Here is a 20,756-nt window from a genome sequence, read left to right as displayed (position 1 = left end):
AAGGGGGTAATGTACTTGAACATTCTCTTACGAGTAAGTTTGAAGGAAATGAAAAAAATCCTGATGATCGAGATATGTAGGTGGCTGAGTTTGATTGATGAGCACTGTTCATTGGAATATACGGTACTCGAGCCGTGTGTATGTCACAGAATTAGTGACGGGACTGCATGGAGCATTTGTTCTCTGTTTCCATTAATAAAGATTGACCCATTTCTGCACGAAAGTGATAATTGTCTCTTAGGTGAGAGTCTTGAAGATATAGTTATCTATTTAGTTTAAACGGTTCTATCTCTCTATTTGTCTGCTTAATTTTGAAGTGTAAATTAAGTGAAACAGTCTTAACCAATCAGATGAATTTCTGGAATTAAAAAGGATTGCACATGTATATATAAACGTTAACTTTTGTAGACACAGATATTGATAATGATTAGTTGTTAATTGGAATTTTCATTTGTAATATGAACACAGTCAGACTTTTTAATAATATTTAAAATCCGGTTATTAAAATGGTGAAACTGGCGGGCGGGCCGGTGGATGGGCGGGCAGCTGCCAAGGATTTCTAGGATTTTGAGTTCTGATAATTTATGGAAAACATACCAGCTTTTGAACTTAGTCACTTTTTGGCAAAATATTGCATATAGGGTACTCCATTTCACTAGATACTGTATAGGTAGTGTTTATCAATTCAGGGTTGACATGGATTATGGATACAGATTGCTGTCACATTGACAGCTTTTCACTGTTTTTTTTATCACATTGCTATTTGGAAAAATGAACAAAAGAAACACATGCTTCATGTTAACAATTTCTTGATCTGCTTTCTGCACATGTACTTCGGTAATATACCTGTTTGTAGACTATTAAGTGTAGTACAATATATGTGATCATTTTCCTTTTACTAAATACAACAACACAGATGTTCCAAATACTGAGAATGCATAGCTCTGTTTGGTATTTGGGTTTTTTTTTTTGTCCTTGACTGGTTTAGATGCATAGTTAATTGGCAATATATGGATGTCTTGCCACAGTTTTCACTCCACCGCTTTGTTATTCTAACACTTGTTGTCATACATACTGACAAGGGATGTCTCTAAAACTTATCATTATCTCTTTCTAGGAGAATGGCATAATGGAGAGATGTGATGAAGGCGCTGTAAATCTATCCTCAGGACGGGAGACAACAGAGCGCAGTAGTATGAAGGACGAGGAAGTTAAGGTACCCCCACAGTTCCCTCCCACTTCACCTATCCCCAACACAATATCATTTCAGTCTACACACAAATCACTTGATTTTTTTTTCTTATCTCCTTCTTTGAACAGAGTGTAACATGCTTTGAATTTTAACTATATGAGCCATTTTGCTTTCATAAAGCTACATACATTAGGCCAACCTGTGTTCAGAATATTCTTTTAACAGTTTTTCATCTTTTACAGGGACACTCCCCCCTTTGTCAAGAGGCTGAGGACAAAAGCCCGGCTCACCGAGTCCTCAGTTCCCTTTCCCCCACCCCCAACTCCCCCACCTCTAGCCAAAGTGCAGCTAAACGCAAGGTCAAGTCCAACAGTGCCATCGAGCTCAATTCCGGCAGCCAGCAGCCTCTGATGATGATGGCTGCTCAACACGGGTTGCTCCCTCAGCATATGCAGCAGTTGCTGCAGCAACAAAATCAGGGTCTATCCGCTCAGCAACAGATGATGCAGCATCAGACAGCAATGTTGCAACACCAGGTATGATAACCCCCCAAAAAGCATACGGCCATATTCAGATAAAATAGGCTCTACAAATCAAGCATGTTTCATAAAACAAAAATCAAAGAGGTACCGTGTTATAAAACAAAGAGGGCTGAATTATCATTGTATTTTTAACTTATAAATTTTTATACCCATCTTTATTTCATGTATCTTTAAGCAAATATAAAACAATAAAGTAAATACTGATTTAGTTTTTATGATGCCCATAAATTTTTTTTATGAAAAAGAAGGCGTATTTAAAAAATTCTTTGTTTTATTTGTGTACATATTACATAATGCTAACAAGAAGATTTGAGACATGATGAATGATTATCTGGGGCCTAAAAACATTTCTCATGTCTGGTCTGTTCATCTTGTTACAAATGCACCTTGTCTTTTGTTTCAAATCATTTGCATGTTTTGCTCTTAAATTAGATGTTTTGTAGACAAAGAAAAATGACCTTTTTTATGAGACTATGACCATTCTGTGTGGAAATTAACCTATAAAAATAACACTACATCAAATGATGTTCTCCCACTAGCAGGCCAGCCAAACGTAGAGTTTGACAAGTTGTCTGTGTCCCCAGGCTTTCTAGTTCATTAGGTTAGAATATGGCCAGGCCTTGGACAGGTAGAGCGTATACTTCACACCTTGAATGGTCATCTAGGTGTCTGCTACCTGTCAACTGACTCTAATCAATTCAAGCTTATAATACCTGAAGGAAGAGAAAAAAATATATACTTATTTATAAAAGCATATCTTCTCTTTTTCTGAATCAAGCATGAAATATTTCAGATATTTTTAGAAATCAGTGACAGAGATAATTAAAGTAGGAAAAAACATGAAGCCAGAATTGCTGTGTTTCCTGTTTGTCATAAAATTAAACAATTTAGATGCTCTAAACTTGAAACCAACAACACAAACACTGGCATTATTTTTTATGAATTCTATTTTGATAGGTTGTATATGTGTCATACAGTTGCCAGTACAGTTATAAACATGCTGATTTTAACTCTTACAATGTGCTTGAAATTTTCTGTCGAAGAATATCTAACAGTGTTCATATAAATAACTGGCTGCTTGTTCTAAGATACGGTACCTAAGTCAAGATGACCACCGTTCAACTGAAGCCCTTTTTTTTATGTCCCATCTCTGAAAGACAGACAAAAAATGACTTGAAATATATATTTTGTATGAATTGAAATTTCGGTATTTTTCATATGAACAAAAGATAATTACAGAAACTTATGAAAGGAATGTCTGCTGATATGTACGTTCAGAAATAAGCAATTACATATTTTGAAATATGTCGTTGACAGTGCTAAGAATGATGTATATATATGTGACCTGTAGCACGAACACAGGGATCAACTGATGTTATCTGTACAGTTTAAACTGGTGCACTTCTTAATGGCACTAAACAAAAGTGTTTCTGAAAGCAGTGCTGTACTAAGAGTGTCCAACAAATTTGTCATTTCCTCTGAAACATATCTACTATAACCTCCGAATCCCTGCAGACTGGCAGTGTATGAGGAAGTCCTCAGCGGAGACACGGCTAATTCATTTCATAACGCCATGAACAGATTAAAGTTATAGTTTTTGTTGTTGCAATCTGTTATGCTTAAGTGAGGATGTCTCTTTGTCTGTAATTTATAAGCAGCCCGGGGAAACCGCGGCCATTTGTTTCGGGGCCTTAATTGAGACCTTGTTTGTATGTTCGTGGGGTGTCATTTGCATAATTACACAAATATGCCTATCTGTGGTCCAAATTTAGAGAGTTGTAAATAATAGCCACTTATTTCCAATTTGTCAGCGTTCTACTGAAAGTCTATATTTCCGCTTCAGTATGGTATATTTGTAACGGCTGTTTTCCATTGCTATTTTCATCTTTGTTTGTTTTCTTTTAATACCAGGAATAATATATAAACAGGTTTTTTTTTTTCTTTTTGTATACTCATAACAAGTCTTTAAAAGTCGAGCAAAACTTTAATAAAAATGTTCATGTTATGTTTTATTCATTAACAGCAGCAGAAATTACAAGAACACATCCTCCAAGAACTGAATGAGCAGCTTCAACTGAATGTCATTCAGCAATCCCAACTGATGCAGGGCACCTCAGACAAGAATAAGAACAGTAAGCAACAACTTCAGCAACTGGCTGTGCAACAACAGCAGCTGGTGCAACAAATTCAGCAAATACAGCTCCAGCAACGACAGTTCCTTCTAGCATGTCTTGTACAACCATTCGGAGTCCCACAAGGTAAAAGACTCTTTTAGTTGTTATGTTTTTTGGCGCATGTTATTTTATGGAATGACTGTTTAGAGAGGGAGTGAAAATTAAAGTTCTATAATGCAGAAAAAGTTTATAAATTCAGATAATTAAGAAGTTGCATCGTAAACCCAAAATAGATGTTGATCAGCTGTATTTTTTCTTTTATAAACATGAATTTTTATGTTGTTGAACACTTATATTGACATAAAAAAAAGTTACAAATTCAATTTGTGAGGTTTTTGTAGGGTTGTGTTGTAACAAAGTCTGTCCATAAGCGCAGACAACAAATTCAATAGATCATTAAAGTAAATAGTTGAATTGAATCTGCTCGCCAATATGACATAGCTTGTGGAAGGTTTGAGCCTGGTGTTATAATTAAATAGGGGCAGAGCAAATCAAAAACCAGAGGCTTATCTGCGTGTTTTGTTGCATTGTCTTTCATGATGTTAATATTTACATCTGATATGAATCACGTCAAAGCCCTGATGTCGAAATTCTGACGTTTCCTCAAGCCTGATCACCATCTGCTAACAAATAAAATTAGAAAAAAATAAACGATAATGATGTTTTATAATGTTTGGAGGAAGTTGGAATGGACGCACAACATGGTATGATGCATTCGCTTGTTGCCCACGACATGATGCAATATGCTGACTAGTCTTGTTTCAATCAGCAACGCTTACTTGTTTTATATGGCCCAACTACAAGACACCAGTTTCCATGGCTTTTTTGTGTTGTTTTTTTTTTTATAGTTTTTTTAGCTCAATCTATTTAATTTGTGGGTCGCTGTTTGTCTAACTGTTGATTAAAATAAATGTCAAACTGGTTTGCATCACTGAAAAGTGCAGATATTTATTTTACAGAATTGATTTTATTTTAGTTTGGTTTTGTATCTAATTCCTCTTTTCGTTTTATTAGTTTATTCACTTTTAGTCGCTATATATGTACTGTACTTGTGAAAACTGTGCCAATAACCAACAATTTGGAGAATAATGGCAACAGATCGAGTCTTTAAGCCTTATCAAGGCCACCTCAGTGTGTTACTTTCCACCATTTCTGTCTGTAAATTTGTAAAAATGTTTTTTATTGCATATTCGATAGATTGGTGCATGTAAGATTTTTTTAATGTTTCCCAAAAGGCAGCAGCGAAACGCGGAGATTTATTAAATCGGCAATCAAGCTATCATTGCCTTTATTTTTCCAGACATTAATGGACTAATAAATCACAGAGGTGTTTTATTATAGGTATCAGGCTAAAAGTGTTTCTTGATTCCTTCTCTGTAAATACAGCTAGTTTATTGAATATGTATTTATTAGAAATCTGATTTTAGGTTAAACAAGCCTTAGAGGTCGATGAACCTAGAACCAGTGTGACCTTCATATTGATTGAGGCAAAACTATATTGAAAAAGATTTACTCATTCAACAACAGTTTTTCAAGGAAATCAGAACATCTCCCAAGATGCTCGCTTTGATGAATATGCATGTAATGTGAAGTTAAAAAAATATATACCTTAATTACATTGTATCATTGTAGCTGAGATTTGTATAAGCTAAACTGTAATGGAGAACTTGGTACATGTATGCGATTTTTTTGCAAGATTAGGATAGATAGCATTTCTATACGAATACAGGAAATTTATTTTAATATATAGTGATAGAATCTACCTATCAAGATTTGTTCAGGGATTTTTGGTAGAAATCACTTTCAATTTTATCACGATGGATTATGTACTGAATAGTATTTACACATAATTTTTAGACATAAAGAATAAAATTGAAAAATTATTAATCAACCGGCCATTTAACTAGTATTTTTGGAGAAAAAAAATCAAATGTTTTTTAATTCTTTTTCTCTTGCGGAGATTGGATAAAAGTATTAATATTCCTCAGCGAGATGTCATGACAACATGCTTATAGTGAAATATATAACTTCCTCTATTAATCCGAATGCATGCATCTGGGGATTACACTGGTAATTGACTAGAACATTCAGACATGTCAAAGAGAGCCACTTTTTAGGTACATTAAAACTGTACAGGACTGTAGCAGTGTCAATTTCACTGATCCAACTGTCAATATAACTGACAGCTCTTTCACGTGTGAAGGAGAGGAATTGCTTTACAGCATAAAAATAATTAGGATATAAAGAATAAAAAAGTGTGGAGACAATGCAATTATAAATAAACATTTTGATCATGATTTCAAGGGACTGTGTACTTTTATTTTAGTATACCATTAAAAAAAAAATTACTCGATCTGGTTAGATGAAATATTTTTTTAACTTGGATTTAAGGAGATCAAAGAAAAAATAACTAAGAGTGCCTGACAATTGAAACAGCTAAAAAAAAACATCCATATACAAGGTTTCTCTAAATTAATGCTTTGGTCACTGCGCAAGTTAATGGACGACCTAGCAAGAGAAAATTTGTGTAATCAACAAGCTTCAGACATAAAGATTGCACTTTCTAAAAATACAGATTCCCTTTGTAATTATTTTTTCTCTCTTAGTTCCACAAAGTCATTCCCCAAATTACAGCGCGAAATGGTTAGAATTAGTCATGACTGACTGTGTATGATGATCGAGTGATGTTGGATAATTTTATGTAGTGCAGTGTTTTTTTTAAAAACTTTTTCATTAAACAGTCTGGAAAGTTTTTATTTATTTTCTGTGTACTTTTTGTTTTTTTGCATGATCATGCAAGACTAAGCGTGTCTGAATTTCATGCAGAGATGGAAAAAAAAAAATTCATTATGTAATGTATATCTACCCTAAATTTTTATACATGTATATATATTTATTATTTTGAAGTTGTTTTTTTTTAGGAGAAAAAATAATTGACACTGTATAAAAATTATATGTTTCATAATTGTGTTGTGAAGGTGAAATTTTTCACATAAAATAATTGTTAAGTGCATATATTCTGAATATCATTCCCCCATTATTTCCTTAAACTTAAAGTTTTATTTCTATAAAAGAACTGTTTATTCTTTGTCACTTGGTAAAAATGCATGCTCAGCACACTTAGCCCTGGATTAACATGGTCAGCAATATACATTCATCAGAGGGGGGCGACAAGAGCCCAAAAAATAAAATGTGTGTCAGTAGGAAGACAGTTAGGTGTCAGGGAGTGAATGGCCGGACACATGCCAGTAAATGTGATGTTTAGACCACTCGATAAACATAAAGGACACAAGGTGTCAACTAATTACTCCAGCCCGACACCTGAGTTTTTGGGGGCCCCCTGTCTGTGGCCATGCAGGTAAACAAACAGGTAAACACCAACAAGTCCCACCTGTCACATGACCCACTGAACTCCAGATGTACCTGCGCAATGGTAAGATGGGCTGCCCTAACTAAGCTTAGCCAGGTCTCTCAAGATAGATATCAGAGGCATAATCAATTTTATTTTTTTTCAATGTACCTGCACGTATTTCTTCCCTCATTTTGTATTTAGAATTTAAAGATTAAGGGGGAAAAGATCTTTTATGGCCTTTTATATAAATGGAGATTAGTCTTTGTGCAACATTGTTCGCTAGCACTACCAGATGAAATCTGTGTGAAATCTTAAATGTAAGGGGGGGAATTAATATGTTAGGTAGTTGTATCAATATTTTTTATCTGTATATGGGGAAATAATGTGTTGATTGATTGATTAATTATTAAAGTTAGAGATTTACATGTGCCTGTACCTCATGCTCAGCAGATGGTGTTCAGGCCGGATGCGATAAAGAAATTGACAAAGCAAATGGAAACAAAAAGAGTTGTTGATTTATGTATTAGGGTCAAAAAAATAATTCAATCTTAAACATTTAAGTTTGTTTAAACTCTTAGGAAAAAAATTTCATATAATTTTGTACACTTTATTTTGATTACGGGCAATAGTTAATATTATTATTTTTTATTTGCTTGAGTGCACGTACATAAATTGAAAGTTTAAAAAGAAAAAAACCTATTCCCGAGTTTGAAAGAATTTCTGGTCTGAAACTTGAGATCGTGGAATCGATCTATGTACCTGAGAAACGTGAGGAGAGTGGAGTTAGCTGTTTTGATTTGCTTATTTTTCTGGTGGAGACTGATAAAAAATGTTGCTATTTATACCGTGCATTGTTTACACTGGGGCAAGGGTGGTCCCCATGTTTGTTTACTCAGGTTTGCCTGGAACTAATGCTTTTGTTTACCGTGTTTGTGTTTGCTGCCAGGCCTTATCTTGATAGCTGGGATTCTCACCTGCTGCAGACTAGGGCCCTGGCGCAGGAAACGCTGCATCTGTGCCAGGGGCTCTAATGCCGGCCTCTGGGATCCATGTAGGCACAGTGTTGAACAGAAGATACAAACTATTTACTTTTGGAAACTTGGCTTTTGTAAATAATGTTACGTGCGTTATGTCTTTCAAATTGAGTGTCAATTAAGTCCCAGGAGATTTACTTGAGAATCATGACCGATTTGATTGAATTTATTGCTCTTAGATACTTCATTTTTTAGGTATTTTTTCATCTCCCCCCCCCTTCTTTCAATGTTATTTCATATCTGCCTTTTTATCTTATCAACCCCTTTGAGCTGCTACAGAGGCAGTTCAATAATTCAGAGCTTTAAAACCCCTAAGCAGATGCCTGATAAACAATTCAGCTTAAAAAAAAATCTGCCTAGAAAATAAAACAAACAAGTACACTGTAGTTCATTGATCTCGGCTGTGCAGAGTGTAAACAAAAATAGCAGCAGCGGAAATTAACGACCCACTTCGTGTTATCAATTAACCTGAAATCCGCTGCTCTGTTCAGCAGTTCTTTTAGATATTGTTTGTCAGTCCCAATCTAGCTGCCATTATCATGTTAAAATTACATATCTTTTTGATATGCTCCACATTTTTTTATTCTTTTATTCAATAAATTCTGTGTTGCACCCCCTAGACCCGTGGGCTTTGCATTTTAGGTAGAGATAATTTTGTTAACTTCTGCAGTAGTTCTTTTAGCTGATGGTTGTTCATAAATAATGGTAGATGACTTTTGAGAAGACCTGTATAGTAGAGTTATTGTTGTACAAACATCAATTCGGGATTCAAGTTAATTTGTTTACAGGGTAAATTGTGTTGTTTGTGACCTTGATGTAGGCCGAACAGACAAGCCAGATATTCATTGTTTATTTTTCAGGCAGTCAGAAATAAAAATTGGCAAAGGCAGCAGTTTTTCGTCTGTTGAAACAGTCTCTCAGTGTGACCATGCAAACAGTGCACGTTCTAGGTCTTGAAATGGAAATGGCCATATCATGTGAAATGTTATTATTTTTGTAAGGGATTTGATTAGTCAGTGTGCAAAATTTTGTGGCAAACGTGAAGCTCAAAGATCAATACTGAAATGTATTGTTTACACTGTTGGTGCTGCCAATGTTTGGCTGTTATTGTTGTGGGCTAAAGACAACACAGGCTTTGTTTATCATACTAGGAAAACAAGAACATTGATTAAATTTTCTGCCTGACACAACACTGCCTGAGTTCAGAGCACTAACAGCTAGTAGTTTGGGGTCAGAGAAACAGTGGGAGCGGTACTGTGAGTGGTGGGGGAACCACCAAGAAATGACAGTCATGTTTTTCCTAACCAGACCATTTTTGTATCCCCCAGGAATGATGTCCCCAACAGAAATTCAGCAGCTGTGGAAGGAAGTGGCCGCCCAATCGGGGCTTGAGGGAGGAGACCCCAAGTCGCCATTCAACGGACTGACCACCCCAAACCCCCCAACCCAGGGGCACTGGCCCAACGGGCTGTCACCCGACGGATTCTTACCTGGGACAGGTAAAGTCTGAAAGCTGATAGGTAGAATGTAAAACGGAATGAATGTAATGAGATGGAAAAAATTGTCAAAAGTTAAAGGCTGTAGATAATTATGTATGATATTTTTTTTTTTTCATTTTTTTTTTAAACAAAGAGATTTAAAATAGATAATGGTAACATTAATGGATTTACTTCAGTGTGATGATTGATTATGAAATAAATGACAGTAGATGGTGTTTAGATAATTGATATCATTCGTCGATCTTCTTCAGGTCTCATGAATCAGCATCCTATTTCCATTGACACAGAAGAAAAATCAGGGTCATCTAAAACAGGTTGTCTGTTTCGGCATGGACGCTGTAAGTGGCCAAACTGTGACACCCCATGCGAAGATCAGGGAGAATTCCAAAGGTAAATCCAGAAACTGTTTGAGTGTGATTTTTTATTTAATTTCAGGGGGATAATTTGGGACTGAATCACAATAAATAAATCTATACAACCCACTCATCCAGTATTATAAACTTTCTGAGTCAGCTATTGTAAACAAACACGATTGTTTGGTCACTACAACCACAAGCAAAAACTGTCATGGTTTTTTAGGGGTGGTTTGATATTTTTGTTTGGTTATGTATATAGAGTGTGACATTGGAGAGTTTGTTGCACCCTGGTAAAGAGCAGTTTAGTGTGGTGCCGGAGTGAAAATGTCTAAGTCACCCTGAGCAAAGGCGTTCAGTGACACGAGAGCCCTGGTTATGAATACTGCTGTGTGTAATATCACTATTGTATTCTGGGGTTCCTTGTAATACAAGAGGGAAGAGACAAGATTACTATCAGATAAATATTTGTCAAGTTCATCAAAGAGGTTTTCTAGTTTATTTCTCGCTGTTTTTTGGGGAGGTTCTTTTCTTTTACACATTTTGTAGCAAATATTTGTTCTAAATTTAGATCTGATGACTGGGAAAATATTTTAAAGGATAAATTCTCTCTCTCTCAAGGTTGTAATGTTATCAGTTATATTTAAAAACAAAATGACATGATCTTTTAAAATACACAGGTAGCGCACATTAAGCGGCCAAAACGTGCCATATTTTTTACTAGTCTTGAATTTCAATGTCTACAGAATCTGAATTTTTTGTGAAATCAAAAGAGATATGCACTTCATTGTCCTAGATAACAGTCCTCCTTAAGTGCATAATGGTGATCCTTACAAAAATGTGTGAATTGTGGAATGATTGTTGCAGTTTGGATAAATGAAAAAATAAATAGCTCTCTCTGTACAAAAGCTCTACTATCATGGTGATTTACACTTTTTTGTTCTATTTTCTATAGACATTTAGCCACAGAGCATCAGTTGGATGACCGGAGCACCGCCCAGGCCCGTGTCCAGATGCAGGTGGTCAGCCAGCTGGAAATCCAGGTAAAATCCTAGCACTGCAGGGCCTAAACAGATCCAAAATTAATAACTACCCCCCCCCCCCCCCCCCATTTTTCAACTTTTTTTTTCAAGAAGAGTTAGGTGGTTGAAGAGAGAAGATGGGGATAAATTTCTAGCTCCAGCTAGAACTAGGTTATTTAGGATTCTGAGAATGCCCATGATGTATATAATTATTTTTTTACTATTGATTTTCTTTACCATTGATCCTGCTTTGTAACAGTTTATACGTGAACAAATAAATACATAGATAAATAAAATACTGGCTCAGCAGCAGAGATAAAAGACACAGATTATTAAAGGAATGTTGCCTGTAGAAATAATTAAGACTCCTGCTACGCAGAATCTTCAGCTTTTCATTTGTCATTGGGCACCATCCCTCATGGACTCTTAATTCAACCCAGTGACCGAGTTAAACGACTGATTGCAACGCATGTTATTGACGCTAATTTTAGTAATCAGTGGGTTTATTAAGTAAACCCGGGCAGAGTGAATCAACACTTTTGTCTTTGATGATTGCAAAACAGCTTCATATTATTTTTTTATTTACGGATTGCACCTTAGGATACGGGGGAAAGATGGAAATTCTGATAAGCACCCACAGCCTCTGTCAACAAGTGGATTAATTTTGCTGCAGTAGATATTTTTTTTTTTTCATTTCTCAGGCATTTGACACACTTATGAATGAGAAAAGGAAGCTGCAACATTGGGTAATTAGTAGCAGCTGGGAGAGTTTCTTTTGTTTCTCACCCATTAATCAGAATGACTTGTGACCAAAAAAAACATGAGAGGGGAAGTTTGTGATTGAATTTAAAACTAGGTGTCAAAGACATGAAAGGTTGAGACACTGAAGCTCCTCAGATTCTCAGTGTGTCAGTGGGTCAAATGTACAAGTGGGGGTGGCCCCAGGGTCAGCCATTTTGGCATATTCAACTTGCATTGTAAAGGTACTGCTTTCCTGATTTAATCATTAGACAAAAGCAGCATGAAAAAGCTACTTCCGTTTATCAGATTATTTTTTGAAAGCGCATGATTTTTTGGGGGGCATGATTTTAGTGCAAAGATGACTATAAATTTGATACATGCCCAGAACATTAACTTTTTTTTCTTTTTTTTTTTTATTCCCTTATGATTAGAACTTGTTGAATGGGAAGCGAATGTGATGTAATTTTCTAAAAATGATCTGCCTGAAATTCCCTGAGTAACTTTATCATGAAATTGTAATGCGCTCAGTTCAACAAATAAATACCTAAAATTCTAATTAACTAAATTGAATTCAGCGAGGGGGGAAAAGGAATGTTTAGAATAATTTTACAGAATGCCATAAGAACATTTACAGATAACCCAGTTGACCTTGAAAATGCATATAAATTTGAATTTATTTCCATTAAAACATTTATTTTTTATTTAAACTTCAATGTTATAATTGTGTCTTTTTTAATTAAAACATTTTTAATTTGAAATAAACAAAAGCCAAACTTTTCTTATATATTTTAATCTTTAAAAATTAGGCTGCATGCACCAAAATCAGCTAGAACCCTCATAGTGAGGAAATTGAATGAAAACAACTAGCTGTCATATCCAGACAACAAAGTCTGACTTCTCAGCTTACAATGGTATTCAAATTACATGACAGATCCAGTTAATTGATTTAAAACCATGTATGTATTCGCATTCATCATCATGATACACTGCCGGTAGCGATAAACCGTTAGCTATCACTTAGGCTTGTGTAAATGATACTTTGATGTAATTTGCTCGGGGTCCTTTCCCTCCGAAACATTTTTTTTTTATTCTGATGCTAAATTCGATAACATTATTCAATATTTGTTTGTTTGTAATATGATCTGATTGCTTCTGCTGTGTTTTCTCAGATGGGGGCCATCAATATCCGGGAGATAGTATCATTTAGTCTGAAAATGTCACGATCTCTGCAGATTTTATATTTTCAAAAAAATTGTTCTTCAAATTAATGAAAGAAAACGGCATCTTAAATATATGTTTGTTTAATCTCCTTGGGACTTTAATTTTGTTGAAAAGCATTTAATTAATTTTGGTAATGTGATCATTTTTTTAAGGAGGGTGATATAAAAAATATAATATAATCTTATCAATGTATACTGAAAGAATTGAAGCACTCAAACTCTATGTATATGATTTTTAAATATGATATTAATTTGAGAGTCAAAAAAGGGGGGGGGGCATGTAAAATGTTTTTTGCATGTCAAAGATTTTGTTCCACATTGCCTATAAATCCTGGCAATATTAATGCTAAGAGGGATGTAGAGAGTCTGTCTGTTCCCCTGTCAGTGGATTGTCAAACAGTATCAAAACCAGTCCTAATTAAATTAAGTGCTAAACAACATTGACAAAACCTTGTGACGATTTTGACGGTTATGAGATGTATTCTCACCAATCGTGCCCATCTATCTTTTCCAATTGACAGCTTGATTTTGATGGAATGTTTTTGTATGAATTTACCTGAGTCATCTGTTTCCTCAAACTCTCTATTTAAAATATTTATTGATGGAATTTTAAAAACACAGTTTTTGATTTCACACACCACCTTCCCCGGAAAATAAATATAATGAATAGCTAAGTTGTTTCCTTAAACTTCATGATTTATTTTGGTTATATTGCATAATTTTTCCCCTATAAGTATTAGTTTTTCACTTCTTCATAGCTGGCTATCCTACGATTTTTTTTTCTTTAGGATATTTAATCATTAAGCAATAACAATTTATTTGTTATTTACTAGAATATTTTGTTGTTGGAAAGACCAGTTAACTTCTCCATCTTGTTTTAAATGAAATATCAGGAAAATGATGGATGGGTTGAGATGGGGATTATTACAATAACCAAGGATGTTGAATTGATACCAGAAGGGATGCAGGAGGTTATTCGGACAATACAAGCTCCCTTTAAAATTATGAAGCATTAACAAAGGTGTTCTTTTCCTTTTCAACAGTTGGTAAGAGAGAAAGAACTGCTTCAGGGTATGATGCAGCATCTCCACATGAAACAGCCTAAGTCTAAACCAGACCCTCCATCCCCACAGGTAAGCGGCCTAACCTCATCCTAATTTGATTTATTAATAAAATTTGAATTTATTTATCATTACTTAGGATTTAAAGGTTCAGTTACTTTACATTTCTGCTTTTTTTTTTCAGAAAGCTTTTCATCCCAAAGTTTCTACGCCTGTTCCCATTTCCATGGCAACAGTGACCTCCCCTGTGGTGGCCGCCCCCAGCCCGCCCAAGCCAGTGGCAGCCTTGTCTTCCCCACTGAAGCAGGCCCCCGTCTCATCTGTCTCAGCCCCACCCACCCCTGTACCCATGGTGACGCACCCTATGTCCCTTTCCCTGGGGATCCCCCCTTCCATGGTGACATCACTCTCCAAGCCCCCCACACCTCAGTCCCACTCACAACCATCAACGCCCACCGGCGGTGGACCAATGAGACGGCGCGTCTCAGACAAGTGTAACCTCCCGATCTCAGCCGGCACCTCAGAGGGTACGACTTAAATAGCCATAATTTCTTCTGATAATCTTTCTAACTCTATTATATGATGTAGGGTTAGAATGAACTTGTATGTTAAATAAGGACAATCTGACATATAGTTTTGTTGGAGGAAGATTGAAGAATGATAATTTTTGTGTAGTGTATATGATTGAGCTTACTGAAATGCTTCTCTAAAAATGAGGCCTAAAGTTATATTCGTAATTGCCTATCTTTACTAATTATGCTCTATTTGAGGAAAATTGACAAAATAACATCGCAGAAAAGAATACCGGTAGATTTATTTTCTCCACAATTAATAGTGCATGATATAAATCTTAAATATATCTTTTTGAATTTAAGGTTACAGTAATCAGATGATATTTTAATACATGTCAAATCTGTGTCTGTGATGGGAAAATTGCTGACAACATTAATGAATAACATTATGACTCTGTTTTTTCTGTTTATAGAAATCCAAAGAAACCGTGATTTCTACAAGAGCACTGATGTACGACCTCCTTTTACGTACGCTTCATTAATTCGCCAGGTAAGCAGGCCATATTTATTTTTTACATTTTGAAGAATCGGTAATCCATTCATGGAACAAAGTGTATTGTGTTTGCTCTGACTGTTCATAAAGAGGAACAGGTACTAAGTTATCAATCAATTTGTAACAGTGTTGCTAAGTCATGTACACCTTGCAAATTTTTTTTTCATCTTATATTATACAGGTAAATGTAAATAAAGGTAAAAAAAAAAAATAGAAACACATCTTAGTTAGGATTTAAATTTTTTGATTGATATGAAGTATGATTTTGAAATGGGCAATTTCACATTTTTTGGGGTCTATTGAACTCTTGTCAGGTGCAACTGATTACAATAAGAAGGGAATTATCTTGAGAAACAGAAGATTGTTGATGAGAACCTTGTAACACATTGTTATGTTAGATCTGATGAACTAATAAATGTTAAATCACTGATAAATGATTTTAATTATCCAATGATACATGTCTGTTGACAGGCTATCATTGAATCGCCTCACAAACAGCTGACACTAAACGAGATCTACCAGTGGTTCCAGAATACCTTTGCTTACTTCCGACGCAATGAGGCGACTTGGAAGGTACAGTCCTATCATCTTATTCTCTGACGTGCCTCGATTATTGAAATTTTTGCAGTCCTAAGTTCAAAGGGGCACAACTAGCTCAAGAAGTTTAGTACATGTATCAAATGCTACTAGACTTTTGTAAAAATGAAAATATGAGAATCAGTAAAATAAATATGAGATTTGCTATCTATTTAAAGAACTTTTTTTACAAAACACCTTTGTAATAAATGCTATTTTAGATCAAAGATTCCCATCTGTATGGTTTTATTTCGATGAATAACTTACAAATTTTTTCCACAAGGCGTAATGCGTGATTTAAAAGTACAGCATCAGATTTCAATGTCATTCGACCGTCGTTGTTACATCAGTCAAAATAAAGCATAAATTTAAAGACAGGGTGTATAATAAAAACAACAAATTGTGTAAATATGTTAGCAGCGTTTCCTGTTCACCTGATACATAATGAATTACCTCGGCATGATTTACTGATAAAATTAAACCACTGCCAAATTGGAAATGATTAGGCATTTTCACACAGTACATAAAAATATTTGACAACATTTTATCATATTTCATGTATGCTTAGATTAAAAATGTGCTCTAAATAGTTCTTGACATTTAAATAAAAATATTTTTGGGGTCTGTATAATAGATGAGTCCTCTTTCAGGTTATGCAATATTTATTTTGGCTCTTCTGCATATTTGTTGTTTCCTTATTCTATTTTTTAAATTTTTTTGTTTTAAATAATCTTCATGCTTTCAATGCATTAAATGTATTAAACTCTCAGATTAATATCAAATATGTTGTTTTTGATAATATCAATTCGTTTATATAATGATTTTAATTAGAAGAGTGGGGTTTTTTTTTCTGTGGACAAAAATTTTAATTTCGATGAAATTTTTGTTTGTTGTTAAAATAACAAGTATAATTAAATTTTCTAAAGATTGATTTATGGCATCTAAATTTACCTGTCAGATGGACTCGTAATTTTTAATTACCTTTTTTTATGATGGGCTGAAAAAATGCATTTCCTGATACAGTGATCAAGCGTACTGTCATCAGGTTTAATTTATTGAAGCACTGGGCAGTAAATTCTACACTAGGACAGTGTCGTTATTGGAGCACGCACAAATAAATCAAACGTTAATATTAAAATTTCAAATAAATCTTATTGTACTTTTTTTATTGCTCTCAATTTTGATTTAGTCTGTAGATCATTAGAATTGAAAATCAGAAGATCATCATTTTATGCAATAAATAAAAAAGTGACGAAGTTTGCAAATAATTTTTTCTAAAAATTTTTTCACCTGAGATGAATAAAAAAAGTGACAAAATTCGCAACTAATTTTTTTTTATTCAATTCTTCTTACCTTTAAATGATTCATTTGAAATTTTTGATTTAGATAATTTATTTTCAATTTCCCTTAATATTTGTGGTTTACAGAATGCGGTGCGACACAACCTTAGTCTTCACAAGTGCTTCATGAGAGTGGAGAATGTGAAAGGAGCAGTGTGGACCGTAGACGAGGTGGAGTTCTACAAACGACGACCTCAGAAACTCGGAGGGTACGGCAATACATCCGCATTCATCATCTCCAAATCTAACTAAGCAAACTCTATTTTCAATGTGATATTCAGGTCAATATTGGAAAGACAAAGAGAAATGCATGTATTATGTTTTGCCCATCTTTGGCCTTGAATAAATTTGGACCCAATTATAAGCAAGTTTTGTTAAGATCATGCACATATGACAAATAATTTATTGAATTTCAGAAATATGCCTGTCAAAGATGTAAAAAGTCCCTCAATGAATGCTGAACCTGTTATCTTCGGAGAGACTTTCAATGCCACTTTAAGGGTAAATTTCGAGAATAAGCAAAAATTTATCAGCACATTTGATTTCTGAATGGTAAAATGATGTGACACTGTTGCCAACTCCAGTTAAATAGATTTAAAGTTTGAGTGTTTTCCAAGAAGATCATATTTGTAGTTTTAATTTCTCTAAAAAATCAAATTTGTAGAATTGATGTAATCTTTGCAGGCTGCCATTGAACAGGCCTCCATGTTAAATCACCAGTACAGCAATGGCTCCATGTCTATGGATGGAGTAGAGGATCTGTCGATGAAGTCCAACAGGAACAGTAGCTCAGACAACCTGAGCAAGTACGAGTCCCCCTCACGGTGAGTCAACCAATAATTGTTACTCCATATTACTCCTATTATCTCTGTATTTTAGTTCTTGTAGTAAGGAACATTCGTAAATTTTCAAACAATTTTAATATTTGCTTTGTTAGTTTTTCAACAAGAGTAAAACGTGTCAAAGAAGTATCAATTTAAATCAAGTAGGCTTTTAGGCACTTTTAATGAAGGACCTGTAGGAACATCATGTTGTTGGGTGGGAAAACCCTGATATGTTGAAGTTCTTCTCAATCTCATTTGGAAATGACGTGAACAATTTTCTCAACTTCAATTCTGTGTTACCCAGAACAATTAACTAATACATTTTGGTTTGTCTTGGTTAAATTACAAAACTTGGATGAATTGGCATAATTTATTTCATTCTTTTTATCATGGAGGGTGTTATAAAACCAGAAAAATGGTAAAATGTTATTATACATGTATAAACAAGCAGCATGTGCATTAATTATTATTGGTAGGTTTTTTTGGGGGAAAAAAGTTTTAAAGCTTGTACTGAAGTTAGTTCTAAAATCTGTTATACAAATTGTGACACAATTTGCTATCAGAAAGTAAAATAATAAAATAGAATGTTATGTAGGAATGTAATGCTAATTTTATTTCAATAATTTTGGATGCATTACTAAATCTTTAAAGTCAATTAGCAGGGTTCTTGATTTTTAGAAATTGAATTATTGCTATTGATGTGAGGAAATACTTTACTTATGAATCCTTGACAAATGATCATTTGTTTTATTAAAGGAAATTCTCTAATGAAATGAAAGGGATAATGGCTATTTTATTATTTATTTTTCAAAGGTAGTGGGCAATAGTTTTGCCCAAATTGGTTTTTTAATCAATTTTTATATTGCTGCCAACTCCATATCAAGTTGATGGTCGTGCTATTTCCGTCAGTATACTCTGATATATTGCATAAGAAATTTTTATGAAATATTTAAAAAGGACAGTGTTGCGCTGATCAAAATGTTAATATTTTGTGTGAATTAAGGGCTGAAACCAATAATGATATTCCTTTGTTCTCAATCTATCTCAGTAATTCAACGTATAAAAGATTGTGCTAATAAGTTTTAATATTCATGCTTTTATGTTGACAATTTTTGGAAACAAAGTGACATATATTTGACAAGTTTTCGTGATCCATGAACACCTGTTAATAGCTTCACAAACAAAAAATGCTTTGTCTGGGTCACATATACTCTTGTATTAAACATACAATTCGCTTCCTACATAGACATTATGTTTCTTATTGGTTCGCCAGAGACAGATGTTTTATATTTCATAAATCATAATATAATAAAACAAGAGTCAAAAGAGTCTAGAGATAATTAGCTAATTTGATTCTGTTTACATGAAGTGCGTGAAAGCCTCGCCCTTTGCTGAACCGATTATGACAAGCAATCTATCAGATGTCATTAAAGTCAATTGAAAAACTCTAATTTCAAACGAGAAAACAACCACGCTTTACTCTGCCAAAAATATAAAACGTGGATAATTTGACGCAACTGACAAGCCTGGGTCACTGGGGCAAACTTAGACAGCTATCGGTGTCGCGAGTGGCGTTTACAGCCCTCGACAGTGCACCGCGGCTCATGTGTGACGAGTTGTTTCCTGAAGTCTGCTCACTTGTTTTCATTGTGTGACAATCCATCTATCGTGATGTTGTTGTATGCATTAAACATGACCAGATTTCTGGGCTTCTGTCGTGCCTCTGTTGCTCTTTTTGTTTGTTAGCGGAGAGGACGAGCGAACTTTTACCGCAGATACAACTTGTTTTACATACATCGTACCAGGCCGCCGAAACCTGAATGAATCACGGGCACTGACCCAGTGCCTTCTGTGCTTTTCAAATGCACTTCAACATGTTTGCTCAAATCTTTTCCTCTTGTTCCCCATGTTTAAAAGTAATCATTACGTTAGAATAGGTGCTAAAAGCTGTGGATGCTTTGATATTGATAAAACTACATTATGCTAACCATACAATTGCATACAGACATGAAAGTTCCAAAGAAAAATGCAGGTTGGATACTGATGAAATCCTAATAAATTTTAAAATGATAAAATCAATTTTGTGCAAGTCATTATATTTTTTGGTGTACCTTTTATAAATATCTTTAAAAATGACATAACAAAAGAAAATATTCATATCTATGATATATTAGCTGTTTTATAACCACATGAACGATTTAGATACATACATCAAATATAGGCGTAAATATGATAAAATCTGTGTCAGTTAAATAGCCCCGGTATGTAAATCATACACCTTTTTTTATTGGAATACTGCAAATGTGTCTATAAGGAGCGTTGTATAAAGCCAAGATGATATATCAACTTAGAAGTCATTTTTGTATCATCTTTAATTAATAAGAAAAAAGTAATCAAAATGAAACCTGTTGCTATTTAGTGCATGTCCCAAGGAAATTTATTTGCCTCTCAATACAATTGACATATTAAACCGGGAAATTCATTCATTATGCATACTTGTTGAGAAGCCTCGGTGATGAATTGGGAAAAGGCTATGAACATGCTAATAATGACATTTTAATGGTTGATGTTGTTTGTTTACAACGCTCAGAAATAGCGTGGCTTTTGACGAGATGACAGTCGTGGTTTTGAAGTGATGAATAAGCGATTCAGAGTTCGCCCAAACATGAAGCGCGGAGCTTGTTTGTGGTGACAGGGATCAACTTCCTGTGGTTGTCGGCCCTTCCTGTCCCTGGCAACCCCCACCGCTTAAATCACCACA

General features: G+C 34.6%; 1 protein-coding gene across 6 annotated transcripts in view; it reads left to right on the top strand.

Annotated features, from left to right (window-relative positions):
• LOC105322369 (forkhead box protein P1) overlaps positions 1-20,756 on the top strand; it is a 43,293-nt gene that overhangs the window by 18,707 nt on the left and 3,830 nt on the right. For all 6 annotated transcript variants that reach the window (XM_011421033.4, XM_011421030.4, XM_066082223.1 and 3 more), the window contains 13 exons: positions 1,118-1,216; positions 1,435-1,728; positions 3,758-3,992; positions 9,623-9,793; positions 10,045-10,183; positions 11,102-11,189; positions 14,173-14,262; positions 14,375-14,717; positions 15,176-15,252; positions 15,727-15,828; positions 17,259-17,380; positions 17,588-17,672; positions 17,856-17,995. In XM_011421033.4, coding sequence (XP_011419335.3) covers positions 1,130-1,216; positions 1,435-1,728; positions 3,758-3,992; positions 9,623-9,793; positions 10,045-10,183; positions 11,102-11,189; positions 14,173-14,262; positions 14,375-14,717; positions 15,176-15,252; positions 15,727-15,828; positions 17,259-17,380; positions 17,588-17,672; positions 17,856-17,995 — 1,973 coding nt within the window. In that variant the 5' untranslated portion in view covers positions 1,118-1,129. The remainder of the gene's footprint in view (positions 1-1,117; positions 1,217-1,434; positions 1,729-3,757; positions 3,993-9,622; positions 9,794-10,044; positions 10,184-11,101; positions 11,190-14,172; positions 14,263-14,374; positions 14,718-15,175; positions 15,253-15,726; positions 15,829-17,258; positions 17,381-17,587; positions 17,673-17,855; positions 17,996-20,756) is intronic.

The sequence above is a fragment of the Magallana gigas genome, chromosome 4 (genome assembly GCF_963853765.1).
Source record: "Magallana gigas chromosome 4, xbMagGiga1.1, whole genome shotgun sequence".
In the NCBI taxonomy this organism is placed as follows: Eukaryota; Metazoa; Mollusca; class Bivalvia; order Ostreida; family Ostreidae; genus Magallana; species Magallana gigas.
The sequence above is the reverse complement of the archived record's forward strand: the minus strand, read 5'-3'. Positions and strand labels throughout refer to the sequence as shown.